At 40.9% G+C, this 23,032-nt stretch overlaps 2 protein-coding genes across 20 annotated transcripts in view; one reads left to right on the top strand and one right to left on the bottom strand.

Moving 5' to 3' along the window:
* Positions 1-18,744, top strand: part of Fip1l1 (factor interacting with PAPOLA and CPSF1) — a 61,531-nt gene extending 42,787 nt beyond the window's left edge. For 4 of the 15 annotated variants that reach the window (XM_006250887.5, XM_006250884.5, XM_006250885.5 and 1 more), the window contains 6 exons: positions 4,597-4,623; positions 6,507-6,561; positions 7,611-7,666; positions 11,575-11,794; positions 15,116-15,253; positions 15,868-18,744. In XM_006250887.5, coding sequence (XP_006250949.1) covers positions 4,597-4,623; positions 6,507-6,561; positions 7,611-7,666; positions 11,575-11,794; positions 15,116-15,253; positions 15,868-16,015 — 644 coding nt within the window. In that variant the 3' untranslated portion in view covers positions 16,016-18,744. Of the gene's footprint in view, positions 1-4,596; positions 4,624-6,506; positions 6,562-7,610; positions 7,667-11,574; positions 11,804-15,115; positions 15,254-15,867 lie in introns of all 15 variants that reach the window. The other 11 variants (XM_039091689.2, XM_063272906.1, XM_006250886.5 and 8 more) reach the window with 6 other exon arrangements.
* The window catches only part of Lnx1 (ligand of numb-protein X 1), a 102,701-nt gene continuing 96,536 nt past the window's right edge, over positions 16,868-23,032 (bottom strand). For 3 of the 5 annotated variants that reach the window (XM_006250902.5, XM_006250903.5, XM_006250904.5), the window contains 2 exons: positions 17,763-17,921; positions 17,103-17,416 (listed from right to left, as the gene is read on the bottom strand). In XM_006250902.5, coding sequence (XP_006250964.1) covers positions 17,281-17,416; positions 17,763-17,921 — 295 coding nt within the window. In that variant the 3' untranslated portion in view covers positions 17,103-17,280. 5 annotated transcript variants of the gene reach the window in all.

Genomic DNA, 23,032 nt, shown 5'->3' with positions numbered 1-23,032 from the left:
AAGCCTCTAACTTTGGCTTCAAGTAGAAGCATGGGACTTAAGTCAGGACTTTCTAGCCTGACTTACATTAGAGCATTGCTGGGATTTGGAATTAGTGAGATACAGGAAGCAGAACTCACATAGTGCTGCCAGTTTTTTATCTTTGTTTTGGACTTTTAAAAGATAAAAGATAGGTATGTATTATGTGTTCTTTACTATGTTACAAATTATCCTAGAATCTTCTATCTTAAAATGGCATATTGTTTTTGTCTCGGTTAGGAATCTAACAGTGGCTTAGTCAAGTTCTTTACTTGAAGCTTTCTCTCAGACTTTGAAGTCATTTCTAAGGGCTTCACTGAGTAGGTGTTAGTCTCTAACCTCACTCGCTTTGAATAAGATGTATTTGTTTTATGTATATGAGGATTTTACATGCATATATGCCATATGCATACCTGGTACCTGCCAAGATCAGACTAGCGTGTCGATGCCCTGGAAGGGTATTAGAGATGGTTGTGAATCCCCATGTGGGCACTGGGAGTCAAGAGCTGGGGGTCTAAACTGCTGCGTCCTCTCCAGCTCGCCCTCCAGCTCGCCCTTCTTTGTTCAGTTGTGGGCCAGAGGGGCTTGAGTTACTGGCTGTGGTGCTCAACCTCTGAGGTGGCAATAGAAAGAGTGCCAGCACACATCTCTGCCTTTGTAGCCCAGCTATGGCTATGGCCTTGTTGTTTTTTGTTTTTTTTGTTTTTTGTTGTTTTTGTTTCTTTGTTTTTTTGCTGGTTTTATGTTGTGCCTATGTAATGATGACCCTCTCACTTAGAAGAGGATTCAAATGCCAGAAGTGTGTGAAGGCGTTTGTACCAGGAGGAAGGAACTGTAGGACCGTGCCAAAAGCTGCCTAGCATGTTTCTACAAATCGCCAGTGGAAATGAATTTACCTTACAGATAATTGTTGTTCAAGCTTTTTTTTTTTTTTTTTTTTGTTTTTGTTTTAATGTGTATCTTCAGAGTATTTTGTGGGAATTCCTGGCACACATCATTTTGTCATTTTTAATATTTAGCAGGAGTATTTAGCCTCTCTATTTACCTCTATTCTCCTGGTTGAATTTTAGGTCCCTCCCTGACCTTCTTTTACATTTAGGAATAGTCACGACATATTGGAAAAGCTACTAAATATTCTTTCTGTGTATCTCTCTTTATCGCATAAACCCCATCCCCCACCCCCACCATTTCTGCTGAGTGCCTAACCATAGTATAAGTTGTCATTATACTTTGCTGTCGTGTGTCAATACCTTTGTTTCATAACAATTTGAAGTTGATTTTAGTTTTCAACTGTATAACTGAGTCTCTCAGAAGTTAAGATTAGTAGAAGTGGGGGTGATAATCCAGTGTCTGGTCCCAGCATAACAATCTCATCTAAGGATTTCTTGGGAATGCAGTTTTGGGTTTTTTTTGTTTTTGTTTTTTGTCTTAGACATCTTGAATGAGAAAGTCTAGAACGTCCCAGCAGTCACAAACTGTAGGTGATTCTGATCAAGAAGTGCACGAAAGTGGATAGATAATCACTTTGCTGAAGGTTTTAATATGCTACTGTTAGAGAAGACTTTCAGGCAAATAATCATTTTTTTCAGATAATTAATAAAGGCTAGAGTGTCATGGGCTTTTAATCTCAGCCATTGGAAGTCAAATACAGGTAGGTAACTATGAGTTGGAGGCCAGTCTGTTTCCCTAGAGAGTTTCAGGCTAGCCAGGGCTACATTGTCTCAAAGCAAAATGAGACAGACACATGAAAATATGTATACATACATACATACATACATACATACATACATACATACATAAAACAGAAGAAGCAAAGTACTTTTTCTATGTTTTTTTTGTTTGTTTCTTTTTTATGGTATTTTATTTCTCATTTACAACTTCCACATAATAGAAAAAGACTTTTTGATAAGATATTGTTATCTTTGCTGAAAACAATCATATAATCATTTTAAACAACACAAATGTGTACATACATGGCTGAGGCAGCCTATAAACACCTCTGTGGGTTTTAAAAGGAAGAAACATTTGTATGTTTAAGTCTACTAGAATTGTCCAGGGAAGAAAAAGGGACTTTTGGAATGAATTTTCTGCTACTTATCTTATTTTGGTTTTGTTTTTTAAAAAGTTAAATACTAGAGATCTTTAAGTTAAAATGTAGGTTTCCATTGTATTGTTTATTAAACTTCCTTAATTATTGTTTGGAAATGTTTCTGGATTGTCAAGGAACTGGCTGTACCTTTCATCAGCTTTCTAGTCCTTTCCCACAAAGAGCTGTTTACACTTAAGTGAAATCTTAGATAAATAAAGGTCTCCCTTGGAAGAGCCCTTTCTAGCATGCAAGCTTTCTATTGTAGAAGCACCAGTTGGAAAGACAACTGGATATAACATGTTTTTTTTTGCCTCTGTTCTTAGTTCCAGGTGATTTTTAAAGATTTGTTCTAGGATATTCCTATAGTAAGATTACAAATTCCAATGCTTTGATAGAGCGCTATGACCAAAATCAACACGAGGAGGATAGTGTTTATTTGGCTTACACTTCTGCGACACAGTCCATCACCAAAGGAAGTCAGGACAGGAACTCAAGGCAGGAGCTGAAGCAGAAGACTTCACTGGCTTGTCCCTCCTGGTTTGCTCAGCCTTCTTTTTGACACAGCTCAGGACCCTCTTCAGGGTTGCCCCTCCCTCTCCCACCATGAGCTGGGTCACTTGCCAATCTTAGTGAGGCACTTTCTCAGTTGAGGCTGTCTTCTCAAATGATACCAGCTTGCGTCGATTTGACATAAAACTAACCAACACGGTAATTTTAACTGCATTTGGAGAAAAATTGATTTGATCATGTGCCTTCTGTGTTTGTTTTCACAGTTTAAATACTTTGAGAACTAAGTTTTGAAGATCCTTGATTTGTAATTGTGTCTCCCCACCCTTTCTTTTGCACAACTTCTCATTTTAGTAGGTTTAGCTAAAGTAGTGCTGCTTGCTCCTCCTAAACATGGTTGGGGACGTTACTTGAGTAAAAGTAGCACAGACAGAACTCATCTAGCCCTGGTCTACATACTAGAAACAGCACATACTTTCATGCATTGAAGGTGAAAACAAACTCAGATAGTAAGGTTCAGTAGAGTCATTTGTACTGTTGTAAAGAATATATATATATTATTTACTCTTCTCCCCTTCCCTCATTTAACTTCACTTGGTTTTCTGTTAGATCCTTAACATCAGTGACATGAGAAGCATCAAGATAAGACCTTGGGGTAGATGAAAATGTGTCTGCTGGGGGTTAGCTTTGTGGGTTGTGATTGCTGTGGCTGCCTTCCACACCTTCTCACCCTGCAGGTCCCATAACCCTCTATTTCACGGTGATTGATCAGATACTTGAGTCTGGGGTGCAAGGCCCTGTGTTGTCTAAGCTCTTACTCATGAAAGCCTCACGCCAATATAACATGTCTGCCAGTGCGGTTAAAATACGCCAGCAGCAGCCTTCTCTGGTCAAGAAAACCTTTGAAAGTGCTTCTGTTCACTTACATGCAGCTAGTAAATGAGTTTGATTGCCCTTTGCTTTGAGCTAATTTTGAGGCTGATAGGATTTAATAAACTGAACAATGTAATTTATTTATAATATAGAACTTTTAATGAAAAAGTTTCAAAATTTTCTTGTTTTATTATTTGAGATCATTTTTTCAACTAAAAATAGTTCTGGTTTGCATGTTATACAGTACTTTCATGTATTTCTTAAATTTTGGATTTAATTTTATATGCCTAGGGGGACATTTGGCCAGTGCAAATTTAGAATGTTCATGTATAGTTTATTTCTTAAAGGTTATAATGTTTATACATAATAGAGAGATACTCAAATTTTATTTTGCTAACACCTCTAAAAGGCAGTCATCTATGCTTACGTTAGTGTGTGTGTGTTTGTGTATGTGTCTGTCTGTCCATATTTATACATAATGGAGAGATTCTCAAATTTTATTTTGTTAACACCTCTAAAAGGCAGTCATTTATGCCTACGTTAGTGTGTGTGTTTGTGTGTGTATGTATCTGTCTGTCTGTCCATATAAGTTTCCTATACCCTTTCTACTTCCACAAGCAAAGAAAGTGTGGACTGTTGGCTCTTGGTAACAGTAAGACAGCTTTCACACCTGAGTGGCCCACACTGGCCTTTTCAGAAATGGATGATAGCCTGAATCTTTCCTTCCCTGCAGGATTCCCACCAAAGCGTTGAACTGACAAAACCAGATTCTTGTGACCAAATTTAGTGAGCTTTTCACCGTTACGGAGTTTGATACTGTGTATCACAAAGTGTGCTTTTTTAAAGTGATGTGCTTCTAACTGCCTTTGTGATTCCTACTAGCGGGACAGTCACAGTCGTGTCAGGGAGTTGTCAGACTGGCTTTTCCTCAGGGGAGTTGGATGCTGATTGAATTGTTGGCTCACAAGAAAACAGAGCGCTTCTCTTGAGTGCTAAGCCAGGACCCTGAGTCAGGGGGTTTATGTCAAAGTTTGTTTTGGTGATGGCATAAAAACATAACAGGTTCTGAAATCCAGTTACTATATTAAATTTCATCACTTGTTTTTTAGGTATTCCAATAACTGTACCACCTCCAGGTAAAACTTTTTTCATGTTTTCTCCATCGTTGTTAATGAACATGAAATCTCAAGCTTGTAGTTCCAGGAGGGCCGGTGTTGATATGGTTAGAATGTAATGGCTCACCAGGATTTCAAGGTCCTATTTTCAGCTCTGCCTTCGCTTCATTCCAGCATTAAGACAATTTAGTCTTCTTAAACTTGTCTTACCCATTTCTACAGAAACAGAAATTCTCACCTTAACAATTTGTGAGGAAAACAGTAGAAGGTGCAAAGTAAAATCACTGTTTGAAAAGCTTTTTAGAGATGCAAAGAGAAAAGAAAAATAATTTATCTTGACTTTCTCATGGTTTCTGATTGTTTACCCACTGTCATAATTCGTTGTCATGAGAAGATGTGTTCTAGACCACACAGCAATTACATGGCTTAATAACTAGCGGAGCACTTGTTCCTAGAGTGGTGATTAATTGGGCCTTGGGATGGTGTAGTCAGTAGGAGCGTTTGTGTAGTCCAGCCTTGTCCTTTCCGTTTCTGTCAGTCACTTCTTACTGTGTAATGGGGAACACAGTGGACAGATTAGTTACTGAGTTCAGTGTACAAACCAAGGAGTGAAGAAAGTCACTAGGGATTTGGCTGAGGAGAGTGGGTCTCAAGTCAGAATGTGAATTTAGGTTGCAGAGGTTAGTGTTCATGCTTAGCCAGGAATATAGTCACTGACTGTCGAGGTGGCTGAGGAAGGGCTAAGCAGAGCAAGTCTAAAGGACTGCTGTGTCTCTTTAGTCTGAAAGACAGTGTGGCTGTGAACCTGTGTCGTGCAGGATGTGGACTAGATAGAGTACTACTGTTGTAACTGCTGAACGGGGCTTGTCTTGATGTTAGCAGAAGAGTTACAGAGGCTAAACCTGGACAGAGTGACAAGCATAGTAAACTTAAAGTAATTTGAAACAAGACTAAAGATTGATTTAATGAAACTCTGAGAAGAATGAGAGACCTGGGATTCGTGTTTCCCAGAGAACACTGAGAAGGCGGCATTTAAGTCATCAGGAAAGTTGCCATTAAGTAGAAGATAGTTGGGGTACAATAATGGACGTGTCTCCATCAGGATGTGAACCTGAGGGCAGAGGATTGAAACTTGAATTTGATGCATTTGCTAGTAGTGAAGGTTGTTAAAACGTGGAAAAAAAAAATTGGTCTGTGAAGTCGTGCTTGGGCTGTGGTGCTCTGTCACAGTCTGGATGTATAGGGGAGACAACGTGCTGAGTGAGGCCCCTTAGCCGTGCTGTTCTGTGGGGTTTCACGTAGTGAGTGAGAATGCTGACTGCATAAGACAGGGTATACACTGTTTGCCTCCAGACTGATCCAAAAATCCCACTATGTGCTTGCTTTATAAAGTAGTCTGCTGGGGTGTGTTATTTAAAGAACATTTCATGGCAGACGTTCTTGTTGTGAACACATATATTTACTGGCTAGATTTTATTTACAAATTACATGCTTTAAAGATTCTATAAATCTGAAACTCAATATTTTTAAAGGACGTAAATGCTATTTTATTTGTGTTTCTTCAAAACATAATCTGATGGCAACACTGCTGCTATATATTTTATGTGGAAAAGGTAAGGCATTGAGACTTAACTTTCTTAGACACACAAAATGGGCTGTGTGTGGTGCTGAAAATAAGACCAGGTGTCCTGACAGTTGTGCTATGTGTTAGACCAGACTGTTAATTAACAACGTTATTGCTCTAAAACCCTTTGTAAGTTTCAGCTTTATTTTTCCTGTTCGTTATGATGTAGAGAAGCACGTTTGTGTCCTCAGAAAATATTAGTGATAATCAGCAACTGTATTTCACTCTTGCTATTTCGTATGCAGCCTGTTAATATCTTGTCTTTGGTTGGATGTTTCAGGTTTCCCCCCTCCACCAGGCGCTCCACCTCCATCTCTTATACCGACAATAGAAAGGTAAAGCAGGGCGCTACTCTGCGCTGTTATCATGGACAGCCCTGCAGCAGAACCCTACACATATGTCTTTGCTTGCATTCTTTAATAGATGTAGCACCTGTCCATGCATAAGTTTAATCTGTATTAATTACTTTTATGGAACTATAGCCTAATATCAAAACAGGGAAAAGAAAAATAAAAATTGTTAGAAAGTATTAATAATGAATTTTTTTTCTACTGGAAAGAAGAAAGAACAACTGTTACTGTACCTTAATAAAAAGAAAAATGGTTTTCTTCCTGCTACCCTGCTGGATCTCTGCTCCTTCTGGAACGACCTAGCTGCAGTGACTGTTTTCTTACGTCTGTACTTAAGTTTCTTAGCCTCTTGTATTGAAGAATATCCCCAGCAGTCGTATTGTGTCTAAAGCCCCTTAGAATTTCTCACCCGTGTGGCTAGCTTACTGTCTCTCTAGACTTCATCGTGAAGATTAGGACAGTGCACATCTCAGCAGGCAGAACTGGCTAGTAAACAGGAGCTGTTCCATTACTTTACTCTGACTGGAGATAGTCTAAAAAGTCATAGTCAAATTATGTAAAAGCAAAAGGAAATGGGGCTCACTTAGCATGGTGGCATCAAGCCATCCGTGTAGTTTTCAAAGTGCTGCTCCAGAAAGCAGATTGTGAGAGGGGAGGATTTGGTGTTCACTGCGTTCTTGTTGAGTGTATACTTGTTTCTCAGTCAGAGCGGCCTGTCTGGGGTACTAATTACTGATGATTTAGAGCTAACTCAGAGCCACTAAATCCAGTGTTTTAGGATTAATTTTAAGCCTCAAACATCTTTTCAGTCTCAGATTTTCTCTATCTCACTGAGCAAGTGAACGTGATTGCCTGAGTTACGCTGAGCAGCAGCAGCAAGTAGCTCCTGGGTCTGAGACTTGAGGTGAAAAGTCCATGTCACCAAATTGAAAAATAGCAAGACCATGTAACACATTTTCAGACTTGTCTCCACTGAACTGTTCAGATTGAGTACACATTTGCGTCAGATATAAAGATGCTTCTTTCCTCCACAGTGGCCATTCCTCTGGTTACGACAGCCGTTCTGCACGGGCGTTTCCATATGGCAATGGTAAGTTACTCACCCTCCCCCCGCCCCAGACCCACTGTGAATCAGCAAAGTACAGCTCGGTAAAGAAATAGAAACATGTTTTCATGGGCTAAGTTAGCGGAGCAACTAAGAAAAGCAATTGAAAGAATTAAGTCTGTAAGTCTGCTGTCTGACTGCTTTAGAAAAGATATTTTATTTATCAGTTGACGCTTTTAAAAAAGTATGTCACAACAGGTATAGCGAGTCCAGCCTCTCCTGAAGCTGGTTGGGATTTACCACAGTCTCAGTGTCCATGAGTCCTGGCATCCAGGTAGCCTTAGATTTTTTCTTTTTGTAAGCTATGCGTATGCCACCGTCATCCACCCCTACCACCCGCTGTTTTTCACTTCTAACAACTTTATGCACACCAAAAGCTTCTGATGCTCCTTTATTTATAATGCTGTACATTGTACTAACTCACAGATGTGGTGAGTTATACTGGTCATCGTTATTAAATTCATTGGTCAGTAGTGAGATAGCCAGTGACTGGAGAGAAAAAACGTTATCCTGAGGACTGAGTGAGAGGAGTCTCTCCTAACTCAGAGTAGGACAGTGGGTGACAGCATGTGTGCTGTGCAGAAGCGTGCATAAGGGGAACAGGAAGCGTGGGAACTGCAGGTGCGGTGTGGCTGGACCCGAGGGAGCTTGGGCTCACACCCGGCAGTGTAGGCTTGCTTTGGAGACAGAATGGGTTAGGTTTCCAGACTGGCACAATAAAGCAAACGTGGTGAGACACATTTTCCCAGCAGAGGAAAATAACGTTTGTCTATATTATGCTTTATAAATGTTCAGAAATGTGTTTCAAGGAGCATATGACCCTTAATTTTAACAACATTGATTTGTTGTTGTTGCTAAGAAGTGTTCTCTCTGTGAGAGTCAGCCCTCTCACAGAGTGCCACTGCTTCAGGAACTAAAGTCGTGAGCTATTCCGGCTCCACTTGAGTTCTCTTGCCATACTCCGTTCTGAGGGTTCTTTCTCCACTGAGGTCCTGGGTCTCTGCACAGGATAGTGAGCATGTCAGTGGGTGGAAGAAAAGTCTGTACAGTTGTTAGGGGTAACCCCCTCCAGAGACGCACAGCAAGAGAAAGGCCTGGGCATCAGGAGCTTGTCTCACCGTGTGCCATGGAAGAGAGAGTCTTAGAAGAGTCTGGACTAGTTAGCATCTGCAACAAAGATGGTAAATGAGAGATCCAAACCGGTGCAATGCCCAATCCTAAACGGACATCTGTATCACCCTTGGAAGGTTCACACAACGTTGAAGTTGGTAGGGTGGAATGTTGTAAAATGCTGTCTGTCTTCTAAGTCTGACATGGCCTTTGCACTCACACATGTCCTTTGATAAAAGCCAGTAACTGGGGCTGGAGAGATGGCTCAGCGGTTAAGAGCACCCGACTGCTCTTCCAGAGGTCATGAGTTCAAATCCCAGCAACCACATGGTGGCTCACAAACCATCTGTAAAGAGATCCGATGCCCTCTTCTGGTGTATATGAAGACAGCTACAGTGTACTTATATATAATAAATAAATAAATTAATTAAAAAAAAAAAGCCAGTAACTGGGCCTATCAACATTCCACATGAGCCCCACCTTTCCCTAAGGGTATGTATGCAGCTGCTTACTTAGGTAGGGAGAGGCATTTCATAGCCATCAGTAAATTGTCCACTTGCCTATGTGCCTGTAAATAACACCCCATCCATGTTCCTGTAAGAAAATCTAGTTAAACTCATTGGTTCTAATTGACTGGATTAATAGCTCAGGCTGTGTTCTGTGATAGAGTGTATGAGTGTATGATTGAGGGCCTGGGTTCAGTCCCCACTGCTGAAAGGATAATGAAATAAAGCCAGTAATAAAGAAAAGAGCTAGTGCTGGGTCTCCAGGCTAAAGGTCTCCTGTGGCAGTTTCCATTCTTATTAGTAAAGAGAACAAGAGATGTCTCTGAGCCTCTGTGATTTGATTTCCTGCTTGTGGGCATGTGGGAGAGGGTGAGAACTTTTCTTAGCTGTGGCTGCTCAGTGGCTCTGCCTCATCATCTTTCTTGGGGCCTGTGTTTCAGAGCAGCTTGTCCTGGTCTCTCTGCAGCACTAATCCAGAGGTGGACATTAATGCTGTCCTGTTTCCTCCACTGAAGGTAGAAGAAATATTAATGGACTTAAAGGGCATTTCTGTGGTAGAATCTATGTCCTGGTGCCATGCTTAGTCATTAAACTGAAAGTAATACATTCCCCCTACTGCTGTGGGATGAGCACCTGTCTGCTCTTGGCCAAGTGTCCCAGTGTTAGCCACCATTTTCACAATCTCCTCCATCTCCAGGGGTGTACAAACTCCCTCCCTCTTCTGTCCCCTAGGTAGCAATACAAAGTAATTGTTGAATCATGGGTTCTGTGGTTGCCTGTGCTTGGATCTTGGGGCCAGCTTATCTTAGGTAACCGTGGATGAATTAGATCTTTCCCTCATGTAAACTGGAGCTAGAGTTCAGGTTTACACAGTCCCTATAATGTGTAAGCATTCTCTACGCATCACACATTGAGTTTGTCTGCTTGGGTTTACCTTTCTTATGGCATTGTGAGTTTCTGTCACTCTGTCCCATGTTTGCTTCTGTGCAGGTGAACCAGTGGCTAGCCCGTATTGGACAGTCATTCGTGAGAGTGCTGACCCAGCCTTGTCCAATGGTTTTAAATGGCTGATTAAGAGCTTAACTTTTGCTGGGGATTTAGCTCAGTGGTAGAGCGCTTGCCTAGGAAGCGCAAGGCCCTGGGTTCGGTCCCCAGCTCCGAAAAAAAGAACCCCAAAAAAAAAAAAAAAAAAAAAGAGCTTAACTTTTTCTCAGAGTAACAGGAGTTTGTTTACTTTTAGGAAGCAGGAATCCCGCACTTCGTCTGTATAGCTCCCAACTTCCCTCCCAGAGACCAGCCTTTAATTAAACGTGAAAGTAGAAAGGGGGAGAGGAGAGGAAGGGATCGTCCTCACCCCGGCCAAGCGAAGCTTTACAACAAGGACAGCAGACAGCTTCTGTGCTTTCTGTTTACCTTCATTTTGTTTATTTAGAATTTATCATCTGTCCTCACACCCCTGAGCAACATAAAGTAATGACTTTTCTGGATATGTCTGAAGACAGCTTATGAAGTGAAACCTAGTTTAAAAATAAATTTTTCAGGAATATTAAGAGACAAGCTTTTTTTTTAAATCATTATTTTGGCTCACAGATTTAAAGGTTCACATCCATAACTTAGACAAACCCATGACTCTTAAACCTTGTGTGGTGGTGGTGTGTAATGAAGCCATGCTTCATGATGGCCAGGACAGAACAATGAAAGAGGAAGAGATTTATGACCCACAGTGCTGCTGGGGAGCATGCTTCCTGACCCAAAACTTCATAATAGGTCCAGTTTATTTACAGAAATATTTAAAATTTATTTTACATTTTGAGTATGAGTGTTTTGCCTGTATGTCTGTCTGTGCATCAACCACAAGCATCTTTGGTGCCCAGAGAAAACAGAAGAGTAGTCAGAGCCCCTGGAACAGGAGTTAATGGTTGTGAGCTGCCATGTGGGTGCTGGGAATCAAACTTGGGTCCTCTGGAATGATAACCAGTGCTTGGAACCCCTTCACCTTCATGAAGCCTTTCCTCTCAAATCCCTTCCCTTGTGTTTTTTTATCATGTACTCATGTGTTAAGAGTATGCACCATGTGCATATATGCAGTGCCCATAGATGCCAGATGTCATCTGATCTCCCTGGAACTGGAACTACAGACAGTTGTGAGCTGCCGAATGAACAGTGTCTTCTTGTTTCTGTTTTTCACATTAGAAAGTCTGTTGTTTCTTATTCTTGGCAAATAGAGTGCAATACCAAGTACCATAACCTTTGCTTTTAATGTGCTTTTCCCTCTAGTTGCCTTTCCCCACCTTACCAGTTCCGCTCCCTCATGGCCTAGCCTTGTGGATACCACTAAGCAGTGGGACTATTATGCACGGAGAGAAAAAGATCGAGATCGAGACCGAGAGAGAGACCGAGACAGAGAAAGGGAGAGAGACCGGGACAGAGAAAGGGAGCGCACCCGGGAGCGAGAGCGGGAGCGGGACCACAGCCCCACCCCAAGTGTTTTCAACAGGTTTGTTGGGTGTGCAGGGCTCTGAGCACACTTCATTTTTACTCAGTTTTATTTGATGTGAGGAGATGGATTGCAGTTCACTGGGAAAGGAATACTCAAGGTATGGCTAGAAAAGCCATTTTGAAATCATACTCACTTTGTTCTTGAGGATTCGAAGTACTGTAAGCAACAATTTTCAAGCCATGTTGTTCACTTGGCCCTTAAAGAAATTTATATCCCCTCACAAATTCTGTCTTGTCATCTAAACATAATTTCTTTCTCTTTTTTTTTTTTTCTTTTCTTTTTTTTTCCGGAGCTGGGGACCAAACCCAGGGCCTTGCGTTTGTTAGGCAAGGACTCTACCACTGAGCTAAATCCCCAACTAAACATAATTTCTTAATGATTGATTATGGTTAGGCGGCATGGAGAATTGAGTGCTGACAGTCATGCTCTCACATGCCAGTCTTGATCCTGTTTCTTAGATACAAGTTTAATTAGTTGGTAATTCATATACATTCCTAATGTATATTATTTTAAAATAAGATTGCCACCTTAAATATGTATTGAGTTAAAAACTGATTTACTGAGTGTCCCATCTATTTTTCTAATGTTTCATTCATGTGAATGACATTTTGAGTCCTGTTCTAAGCCAGAAATAATGCTGTATCCTAAAATGCATAAATATTCATATTGTGTACACATTAAATTCATAGTACTGTTAAGCTGACTCAGTCAAAGAGTGTGTGACCAAGAACTGGAAAAGATGATGAAAATACCTCTTCTCCCACCCAGTTTGAGCATGACTTAACACATAGTAGGTAATTAATACAATTTTATTGATCACATAGGTAAATGGCGGTGTGGCATATACATGTAAGTGGGCCATAAAGTGCCAGCCACAGCCACCCAAGTGCACAGTTCTGCTTAAGTTCAAGGACAGGGTTGTTTTGTTTTGTTTTGTTTTCAGGAAGTTGACTAGTTTCTAATGTGCTTGAAATGTACCTTTGAAGTAACATATTGTCTATAAAATGTATGTGTCACAGTCAAGGATTTTAGTGAACACACGTACAGGGGCTACTGAGTTTCTGCTAAATTGAAAAATGTTAGTGTTTAAACCATGTTTTCATTTTCAGGTTGCTGAGTTTTAGGGCATTAAATAAATTGGAGGAAAAGCTAAAGGTCAGAAAAATGAAAGGTCAAGGAATTCTGACTAGTCCTAGGAAAACTGTACTGTGAATGCAAACGGAAAGTAAAATCTGTCTGTTTCTAAAGACTGACAAAAATAGTCTAAAAGCAAGACATATATAGTACGTGTTGCATTACAAATTGCAGGGTCACTGTTTTGAAAATTAGAGAGCAGTTTTAACATCTGTTTTTAAGGCAGTTTAATTGAGGGCCTGAAAGAAGGCTGGTTGCTATAGGATGTTAGAAAATGTGCTTTAATGAGATGCAGGCCTGGAGCAACCTTTGCACTGTGCTGTGTGTCAGAAGGGATGGGAAGCTGCTGCAGTTTCATGAAGGCCAACTCCCCAACAGTCTGTTGTTCATGTGACTGCTGACAGACAGCATTTAAGGGCCCCAAGAATTGGCTCTAGGGCAAAGGGGCTACACATGAGGAAACTGTGAGGTAACTGGCCTTGGTTACTTTATGCAAGCTTAGTTGGAGTCATCACCAGGAACACTGCATTTGCTGATGGAGGCAATTGCAATGTCCCTTTATCCCTGAGCTGGAGAGAGTTATCAGAGGCCCTTTATAGGAAATAGTCTGCTTCTGAGAATGTAAGCACTAAATTCCTTGAAAAATTCCATTTCTTTTAATCAAGTTCTGTGTGTGTGCACATGCTTGTCCCCTATCGCCCCTTAGAGCTCAGAGGATAATTTGCAGGAGGAGTCAATTCAGTCGTCCTACAGTATGGGCACTGGGGATCAAACTTAGGTTGCCAGGCTTGGCAGCAAGCACCTTTGCCCACTGAGCCATCCCATCAGGGCAGGGACTGCACTCACTGATAGCCTGCTCTCACCAGGCACTCTGTAAACGTTACCGCCGGTTTCACGGACACCTTGAGATTTAAGGAGTGATCCTGCATTCCCAGTGGCACAGGCTTAGAAGGAATGTGCTGCGTGTTTGTGTGCACGCGGCCACTCTGCACTGCCTGTCAGTGACATACTCCTTAGGAAAGAGCATGGCTGTACTCATGCATGTGCATGTGTGTGTTAAAACACGTTTTCATAAAGCATTTGACAGTCTTACTATATCCCAGGTCACTGTGTGCAGCAGTGTGTTCTGACACTGACCACCCCTTTCGCTAGGCAGTCACAGGCTGCTGGTCTGCTCCTCTCTGTGTGTAGCTTATGCTTCCCCTGAGCCTGTCATCCCAGGCACGTTCCTGAGCACCTTGTTGTTGCATACAGATCCTAATTATTTTTATTGAACATATTTTTTAAAACTAAAGCTTTTGACAGTATTCTGAAAGATGTTTATTTTAAATAACAGAATTGTCCGATACTGCGTTTTAAAATCTTGACTTTCGTGTCAGATAGAAAGAGGAAAAAGCCAGGCATGGTAGTAATGTGTGACCCCAGGAAGTAGAGGTGTCATTTGTATCCGTGCCTTTGGAGGCTTTAGCCACATGTCATCGTTAATGTACACACTAGACAGGGACAGAGGCAGGTGTGGGTGACGGAGCAGAGATGGCCGGGTTGTATGGGCTGTGTGTGAATGTAGGTGTGACTCTCTCTTTCATGTTCATTCTTCTGCACTTGGTAGAAGTTGTACTATTTCTGCTAGTAAAAAGCAAACACTTAAAAATAAATTAACCTCTTTTATCTGCCTTTTACTGCAGAAGCCACTCTGAGCCATATGCTCTTGGATTTTTTTTTTTTTTTTTTTTTTTTCCGGAGCTGGGGACCGAACCCAGGGCCTTGCGCTTGCTAGGCAAGCGCTCTACCACTGAGCCAAATCCCCAACCCCTGCTCTTGGATTCTTTACTACATGGCCAGTGCTTTGCAGTTAAGATCCCCCTCCCCCTATATCTGAGATATATAAATATATAATTATAAAATGAGAGCAAAAAAGAAATATCTGTTGATTAAAATTTAAATCAACTACAGGTCACTTTTTCCAGAAATAAAATGTGACCTAATATGAAACCTCTGTCATTCAAACAGATATAACAGGATGGCATTATTTAGTGCGCTGCCTTAAGTGAGATGTGTCACTGATCTGTGACTTGTCCAGCAATTTCAAGCTCATGTGCTGGCTTATGTTGGGCTTCAGAAGCTCTTCCTTTTCAGTCAGCTAACTTAATAGTCCTGGTGTCAGCGTTTGCACTTCCGTTGCAGTGATGAAGAGCGATACAGATACAGGGAGTATGCAGAGAGAGGCTATGAGCGCCACAGAGCTAGTCGGGAGAAAGAAGAGCGGCACAGAGAACGACGGCACAGAGAGAAGGAGGAAACAAGACACAAGTCCTCTCGCAGGTTTGCTCTTTAATACTGGCCCAGGTCCAAATAGCTCACTGTAGACTATTCTTAACTAAAAGACCAAGAGCAACCTGGTGAAGCTCCTTCCTCACGAGCATCAAAAACAATCTTAAAATCTAACAAGGTTGCATTTCTTTTAATATCTTCCAGATAAAATTAGCATGGGATAAAAATAAGATGTCTGGTGGTTTTTGTTTGTTTTACATTATCTATTTGATATTGGGCATATGACCCAATCTTTACAATAAATATTAAAATGCTCTTTGACTTAAGGAAAAAGTTGGGGGGGGGGGCCTGTGGTCTTAAAATACATTAGAATCAATTTTAATTAATGCCCATTGTGCCTGAAAATTCACCCTATAAAACAGTATTTCCTGTCCCAGTTGTAAAAAGACTTGCATAAAGTCTTTCAGAACAAAGGGATGGGTACTGGAAGTCTGGGGTGATATGGGTGGTGTGGATGAAGGGCACCCCAATGTAATCCATGTAAAATCTCATGCAGAATAATGCCAACATCAGAACGCAAGTCCATCCGAAATCCAGGCTTGCATTGGTTGGTGAGACCAGACTGATTTTGTCCCCGTTGTTAAACACAATTCCTTTCCCTGCAGTAATAGTAGACGTCGTCATGAAAGTGAAGAAGGGGACAGTCACAGAAGACACAAGCACAAAAAGTCTAAAAGGAGCAAAGAAGGAAAAGAGGCTGGCAGCGAGCCGGTCCCTGAGCAGGAGAGCACGGAAGCTGCCCCTGCCGAGTAGGCGCCACCTCTTATGTACGTCAGCCCCAGAAATAGATGCTATAAATCTCCTTATTTTTCTGGATAATGTTTAAGAAATGTACCTTTAATCTTGTTCTGTTAGAATGAAACGTTAACTTTTTCTTTTCCAAAATAAAAGTGTGCATTTTTTTGTGTTAAGTTAAAAATCTTTGTCTTGTAATATTTAAAGAATAAAAGACAAAAATTACTTTATATCTAAGAAAGTAATGTGAATAAGTCAGCAGGGGACTTAGTGCTAAGTTGGCCGTGTGTGCAGTGTGGTGAGGATCAAGGACTCACTAGCTTTCTAGTGAGCGGGACGCTGTCGGCAGGAGAGGTGCTGTGGTGCAGAAGCCCCTCTCATGTGACGTCAGGCTTCCTCTTACTGCTGTCACACTCCTGCATCTTTAAGAACTTGGACACATTCTTGTTATCACAGTTTTGATAGCAGGTTTTCAGTGGTCCATAGTAACTAAATGGACTGTTTGAATCTCTGACTTTAGAGATGGTCTGAGGCACTTGGGTGGCCCTATGATGGAACTTGTGTGCTTCCCAGCAGGCACATGGACTGGCACAGCGTCAAACCACTTCATGGCCATCTGTTTGAACAAGGGTCAAGGGCTTCAGCTGCTGCTAACGTGTTTTCCAAGGCTCATTGGTAGCATAGAACGTGGGGTATTTTTTGTAATACCAGGTCCATATTAATAAAAAATAAACTCAGTGAGAGTAGTGTCAGATCAGTCATTCTTACTAAAACCAGAACTCCAGGTTAAAATCTGGACTAACCCCAAGAAGGTTCCAGAGCAGCGGTGGGGCTGGGAATGTGTGTGAAAGGACGAGGCAGTTAGAGCCACCAGTAAGAGGACTGCGGTCACTTAGAAGAAGATATTCATCTCTTGTTCAAATCCTCCGCCATTAAACTGAAATGGCCATAATGTGCTGTGTCTTCAACTCCACTTCTACCACATTTGACGTTGCCTTGAATTAAGTGTGGCATACAAACCATGTAAGTTTTTATGGGCTTTTTATTGAATTAAAAAAATAGAAACTTAAAAGATTTGGAGTGATGAGAAATCCTCCACACCAAATAAAAATTAACATTAGTTTTTATTTTTGAGAACATTCTCTGATGTGTAACTTGTTTTCATAAGTCATACTTTTTCTGGCTTTTTTTTTTTACAATATATTCTTTAAATATAAAAATCGACAAGATAAATACAATTTTATCTAGCCTATTTGTGGTTTTTCTAAGATCCATCATTGGTTTTATAAAAAAGTACCAGGCCAGGAAGCAATGGTGAGAGTAATTTTCCCTTTGAGTTCTTTGAGCATCCTCGCTAAGCAGGCGTGCATCATCCCCGACGTGCTTCTGCCGTTGACAGCAAGAAGAATGTCACCACATCTGAAAAGATACGGCATTGTGATCAGAACTGCTTCAAGCCTGAAGCGCCTCAAAGTGGACTTGGGTGGCCCTAGGGCTGCCATATTTGTCCTTTTTAGTTCTGATTTGATTTCCCTCTTCCCATAAATTCTCCAAGCTCCACGCAGCGTGCATCAAAGGTATAGGAAATTGCAAGGTGGGACCAAGGCCGGTTCTAGTTTTGGATTTCTCTCTACCTAGCTAGTGCTCTCGTGTCTTAATTTCTCACTCTTTAGGAAAGTATAAGCTGCGCTTTCTTCCAAGTGGGGCCAAGTTTTACATGTAGAAAGCAAAATACTTGAATATTAGTTTTCTGAGTAATCATTACCTAATTCTTCCATCATTATACGCGGGTGTTCCCTCGACGATGGATTTGATAAAAAAAGGTTGGTTACCACTGTATTCTTCATAACCTCCCACAATGCAGAAGCCCAGGCTTCCCGCTGTGTTCCTTCGTAGTATCACATCCTTACAGTTATATAAGTACCTGAAACAGAATGTAATTAGTGGATGTACAGTTGAGTTTACTAGTTGTGACTCCTTTCATTCATTTTTTTGGGGGACACTTTTAAAATGAAAAATACTGCATATGTCTCCATCAGAAGTGACAGCAACTTTTTATGCTCTTAGTCAGCTTTTGCATTTGATCTCTCTTTTCCATAGCCAAATACCCTTTCAACAAAAGGAGTTAGTATTATGTTCTATTCATGTCTCTGCTGAGAAAAATGGCCACATATTTTGGTTAAGGCGCAGTAATGAATGCATGAGCCAAAAGTTGGATGTGTCTCAGTACTTCTTATTCCCCACAGTAGAACATACTGAGGGAATATCATTTTTATATTCTTGGGGGCTTACATAATTTGTAAAGAAGACAAACATTCTCTGAATTAGCGATTAATCGCAAGGACAATAATTTTAACTTATGCTAATGAACTTATACTCACACAGACTTAGAGAAGACTAGAGAAAGTGAATGGAAATTGGGCCATAAAATAGTGGAGCAGTTGTCGGACAGTAAGTGGCATAGCTGAAGCAGTCAGGGGAAGGGAAGGAGCACAGCTGGCCTGAGAGCCAGTACAGCCTTCAGCTGGGATAGCCGCGGCTAAGTGTGAGCAGCTGCACTACAGTAGACTGTCGGAAGATGGGGTCGCTCTGGGACCCCTTGTCTGCCGCATGTGTCTAGGAACTGCTTTTGACTGGAAGATAGTATTTTTTGTTGTTAGAATTGAAGATGTCTTGTTTATAGACTGTACCTTAAAATAATCAGTTGCTTTTTGATAATCAATAAAAATGATCTTGTGAAATATTAAGCAGTGAAGTTTGGTCATTAACACTGATTGCTGGCCTTTCTCGTTATTTAACAACTGTGATGGCTGTTCTTGGTTGCAGCTTGACTGCATCTGGAATTAACTAAAATTCAAGTGGCTGGGTTCACCTATGAGGGATTCTTTTTTCTTAATCATTTGAAGTGGGAAGACCCACTTCTAATCCAGATCTTCTGTGGAGATAGGAAGATCTACCCTTAATCTGAGCCACACTGCTGGCAGCCTATACAAGGACAGGAAGAAGGAAGCTTTCCTCTGTTTGCCTGCTTGCTCTTGCTCTCCTTTGCAAGTCCATTCCTTCACTGGCGCTGGAGACTACTTTGGGATTCCAGCGTATACTGAAGACCTTCTGAGGCTCCAGCCGCACGGACTGAGCGACTACTGGATTCTTAGACCTTTCATTGGCAGACGCCATTGCTGGACCAGCTGAACCACACAGCCTGTAAACCAGTCTAATAAATCAAACATATATATATATATATATATATATATATATATATATATATATATATATATATATTATTCATTCTATCAGTTCCTCTAGAGAACCCTGACTAATGCAATAGCCTTTTTCATACTGTTCCTTTCATTTGAAATAAACTCATTTTTTTGTTTTAGAAGCATTGATGTACCATACAGTTTTTTCATTGAAATGATAAAAAAGAAAAACATAAATTTTACTTAGTGAAAACTCATTTCTACTCTTAAGTACTTGTACTTAATTCCCATAAACCTTCTGTGAGTAGCACACACATCCTGTAGGAGCTGAGCGTAGATGCCACACTGTTCAGTTCCAGTTTATCTGACTATAATAAAAGCATCACACATTCCCACCTTGGTTGACGTGTGCCCCTCACCCTTTTTTGGTAGGAAAGTAGTGATTAGATGATAGTAACTGTCCAGAGGTATGATCCACTCTTCCAGTCATAATGCTTTAGAACATATAAATACATAACTGGGTATATAGAGCAATCTCTGAAGCTGAGTTGCTTCTCAGTCTTGGACCATGGTTTTTGGGGGCGTTGTTTTATGGGGTTTTTTGTTTTTGCTTTGTTTTTCAGTATTTCTGTGGGCCCTATTTGACCAAGTATGTTGACCAGCTGTAAACACAACTATGTAAACGTGCAAAACTGTAGTCAACTTAATATTAAATTACAAGTCTATCTGTTTGCTTGACTCTTCGTAGTGAGAAGGGCATTGGCTTAGGTCGACTTTTAGATACTTGAGTATGTGCCATGCTCTTGATCTTGGAGAATGAAATGCAAGGTCCTTGTCCTCCTGTAGCACCTACCCTTTTGTTTTGTTGTAGCAGCAAAACCTCATTATTTTAAACTCTGTCAGCATCAGACTGGTGAGTTGGGACCGATGACCGTTTTTTTCCCCTAGCATCACTTCATCGTTCACTGGGAAACCTGGCAGCTGGTTCAGATTGGTGACCTTTCAGATTGAGTGACTTTGCCCTCTGGATGTGAGTGTGAGCTTTTTCCTCCTCTGAGCTCATTCTTTTAAGTCTAATTGAGAAAGGTTTGGCATGGTATAAGGAATAGCAAGGACTTTGGTCATTTTTCCGGTAAGATTATGGTTAGGCTCATGGAAATTTAACTCAAGTGAGCAAATTAAGTATGAGAAGCCTTGAGATGCTCAAGAAATGAAGGTTTGGAGCTAGAATGATTCCTCCGCAGTGAAGGGTACTTGTTGCTCTTCCAGAAGACCTGGGTTCCGTTCCCAGCACCCACATGATGACTTATAGTTATGTATAACTACAGTTCCAAGGAATCCAGATACCCTTCTCGACCCCTCCAGGCACCAGGTTTAAATGTGCCATACATACCCACATGTAGGCAAGACACTTAGAAATTATTTTTTAATTTCCTCTATTTTTCCTCCTATACCAATTTACTCAACTAAGTATTGCAACGTTGCCTAGATTTAAGTCAGGCTTACTAAGACACGGGAGGCATTGCCTCTTAAAAAACAAAAATCCAAAACAGAAGTTTAACGTTAGAATGTAAACTGTCTATTAGCCAAGACAGTTTCAAGCCCATGTCTCTGACCGGATTGGATCATAAGGTCCTTCCCATGGTGTGGAAGTAGCAGACATCATGAATTGATTCTCCATACTTTGGAATATTGCATTATGTTAGCCATCGAGAATTTAATAATTTTGCATACTGTGGTCTTAATTTGACCTATTGTCTCTTTAAAAAAAAAAAGTTCTCATCATCTTTATATTGGAAATCCAAAACACAAATCCAAAAAACCACGTCTGTATATTAGTGTATTTATAGAAGAAAAACAATGGCCAAGTTTGGAAAACAATAGATTGGACTTATCTTGAGAACAGAAAGTTGATCACATAGCCAGTTTCTGTCCTTTTTCAAAATGTCATCTCGATTTTGTTAGCCCTGTCTGCATAGTTCAGCTAACTTACTTGTAAACATTACCATTGTAAACTCTGGGTAGAATCTAGAGATCCTTCCTCGTGAGTAACTCCTGGATTAGGGATCCTGTGTCATTCCTTGCTCTCTGCTAGCACTCTGCTACTGGGAGCCATTCAGCTCATGAACAAAGTGTCTGTCTTTAGTTGATGCTTAACCACCTGGGCAAAGAACTCATCCAATCCAGGTGGGATAAAAACATCTGCTCAAATGGTGCTCTAAGTCAGTGGTCTGCAGAGCTTTCTACGGTAACCTTTTACTTTATAGTTCGTGATAGTAGGCACTTTTCTAAGGACATCTTGTCCTCTAGATTCCGAAGTCAATAAAAGGCTTTTCTCAGTACATAAGGGATTCATTGTTTCATCAGTAAATGTCTACTGACCAGCAGTTCCAGATCTTCTGAAATAGTTATTTTTGGAAGGGTCCCACCATTGTTATAGTAAACATTAAAATGCATCATTTTACATGATTAAATATAGGTAGGCTTGGGGGCAAGTGTTCAATACGTTTTTGAAAATAACTTTTCTCTTGAAATGCTGTGGCCATTTGGTTTTTGATGGATGGGAGTTTCCAGTCTCATAGGGAAGGTGATTGGAAAAATGATGGGAAATAAGGTAGCAAGCAGTAGTGAAAGCTTTCTGTGCCATCCTGGTGCAGGGCTCTGTTACGTGAACTCCTCCAGAACACTTTCTGGGAGAAAACAAAAAAAAAAAAAAAAAAACAAAGACATAAACCAGCTAAAGCTAAATATAGGCATTTAATTTAGCATTCTTTTGGGGATACTTCCAACTTACTAATGCATCGTGATTAAAATCATAGCCTAAGTCGGGAGTGGGAGGCTCGGCTCAGAGCTCAGCCATGCAGCATGAGCAGGTCATCTGGCAGCTCTGAACCTTAGTTTTCTTCTGAGTCACAGAGCATGTGATTCTTGACTGCAAAACACATGTGAAGCTCCCAGAAGCAGCTCTGGTCTTACTCGGGACTCATATGCATTAGAGCCTTCGTAGCTGCCCTTACATTGCATGTCTTAGATAAATCAACACCAGGGGCCTAGCTCACGTTCTAAGTGTCAACGTTTTTAACTTGGGGAAGAAAAAAAATACTGATGCCTGTTTCTTTCCCAAATAAAGTATGTCCGGGGCTTCAGGAGAGGAAAGGGTTAAATTCTTAAGCAAGAAGAGAACTGAGTTAATGCGTATTTCTATCATGCTAGTCCAGATGAGAACATGCTTTGAAGAACTTCCAGATGTGGAATGTGGGCCCTGAGAGTCAACAAAGTAAAATGTTACCAGTGGTCTCTGAATGGCTGGTGATAACTGGATAGCTGGCAGAAAGTCCAGCTGCTACAGGGGTCCCGCAGCAGACGGTGCTATCAAGGAGCGCACAACTACTAACACTCTTATCTGGTTTTCTATCACCTACTCTTACTCCTGGCTGTTTGGTTCCACACAGGAAATGCTAGCGAGGCATAGTAAGGCTACCCATGGTTTTCTTGATTCTAAGCCGGCTGCTGACACATGCTTCTTCATTGGGTCCTAGAGGTCTTTAGGTAACTGGCAAGATTGTATATTTGGACAAATATCCTTTCTCATGCTTTGATGAGTGAAAGGTAAAATGTATTTGCAAATTAGACATTTCTGGGCATGTATCGTAAAGGTTTAATTGTAGTCTAAATCTAACATAGAATTAATTATGCCAAGGTGTGGTTTGGAATCTCTTACTCTAGCACTTCCCTTCTGTGTCTGGAGACATGTAGGATAATGCTGACGTGTAGGTAAGGGCTTTGAGAACTCAAGATGACAGCTGTGAGAGGATGCCCACCCCCACCTCACCCC

Source organism: Rattus norvegicus, chromosome 14 (assembly GCF_036323735.1).
Source record: "Rattus norvegicus strain BN/NHsdMcwi chromosome 14, GRCr8, whole genome shotgun sequence".
In the NCBI taxonomy this organism is placed as follows: domain Eukaryota; kingdom Metazoa; phylum Chordata; class Mammalia; order Rodentia; family Muridae; genus Rattus; species Rattus norvegicus.
This window is presented reverse-complemented; position numbering and strand designations above follow the sequence as displayed.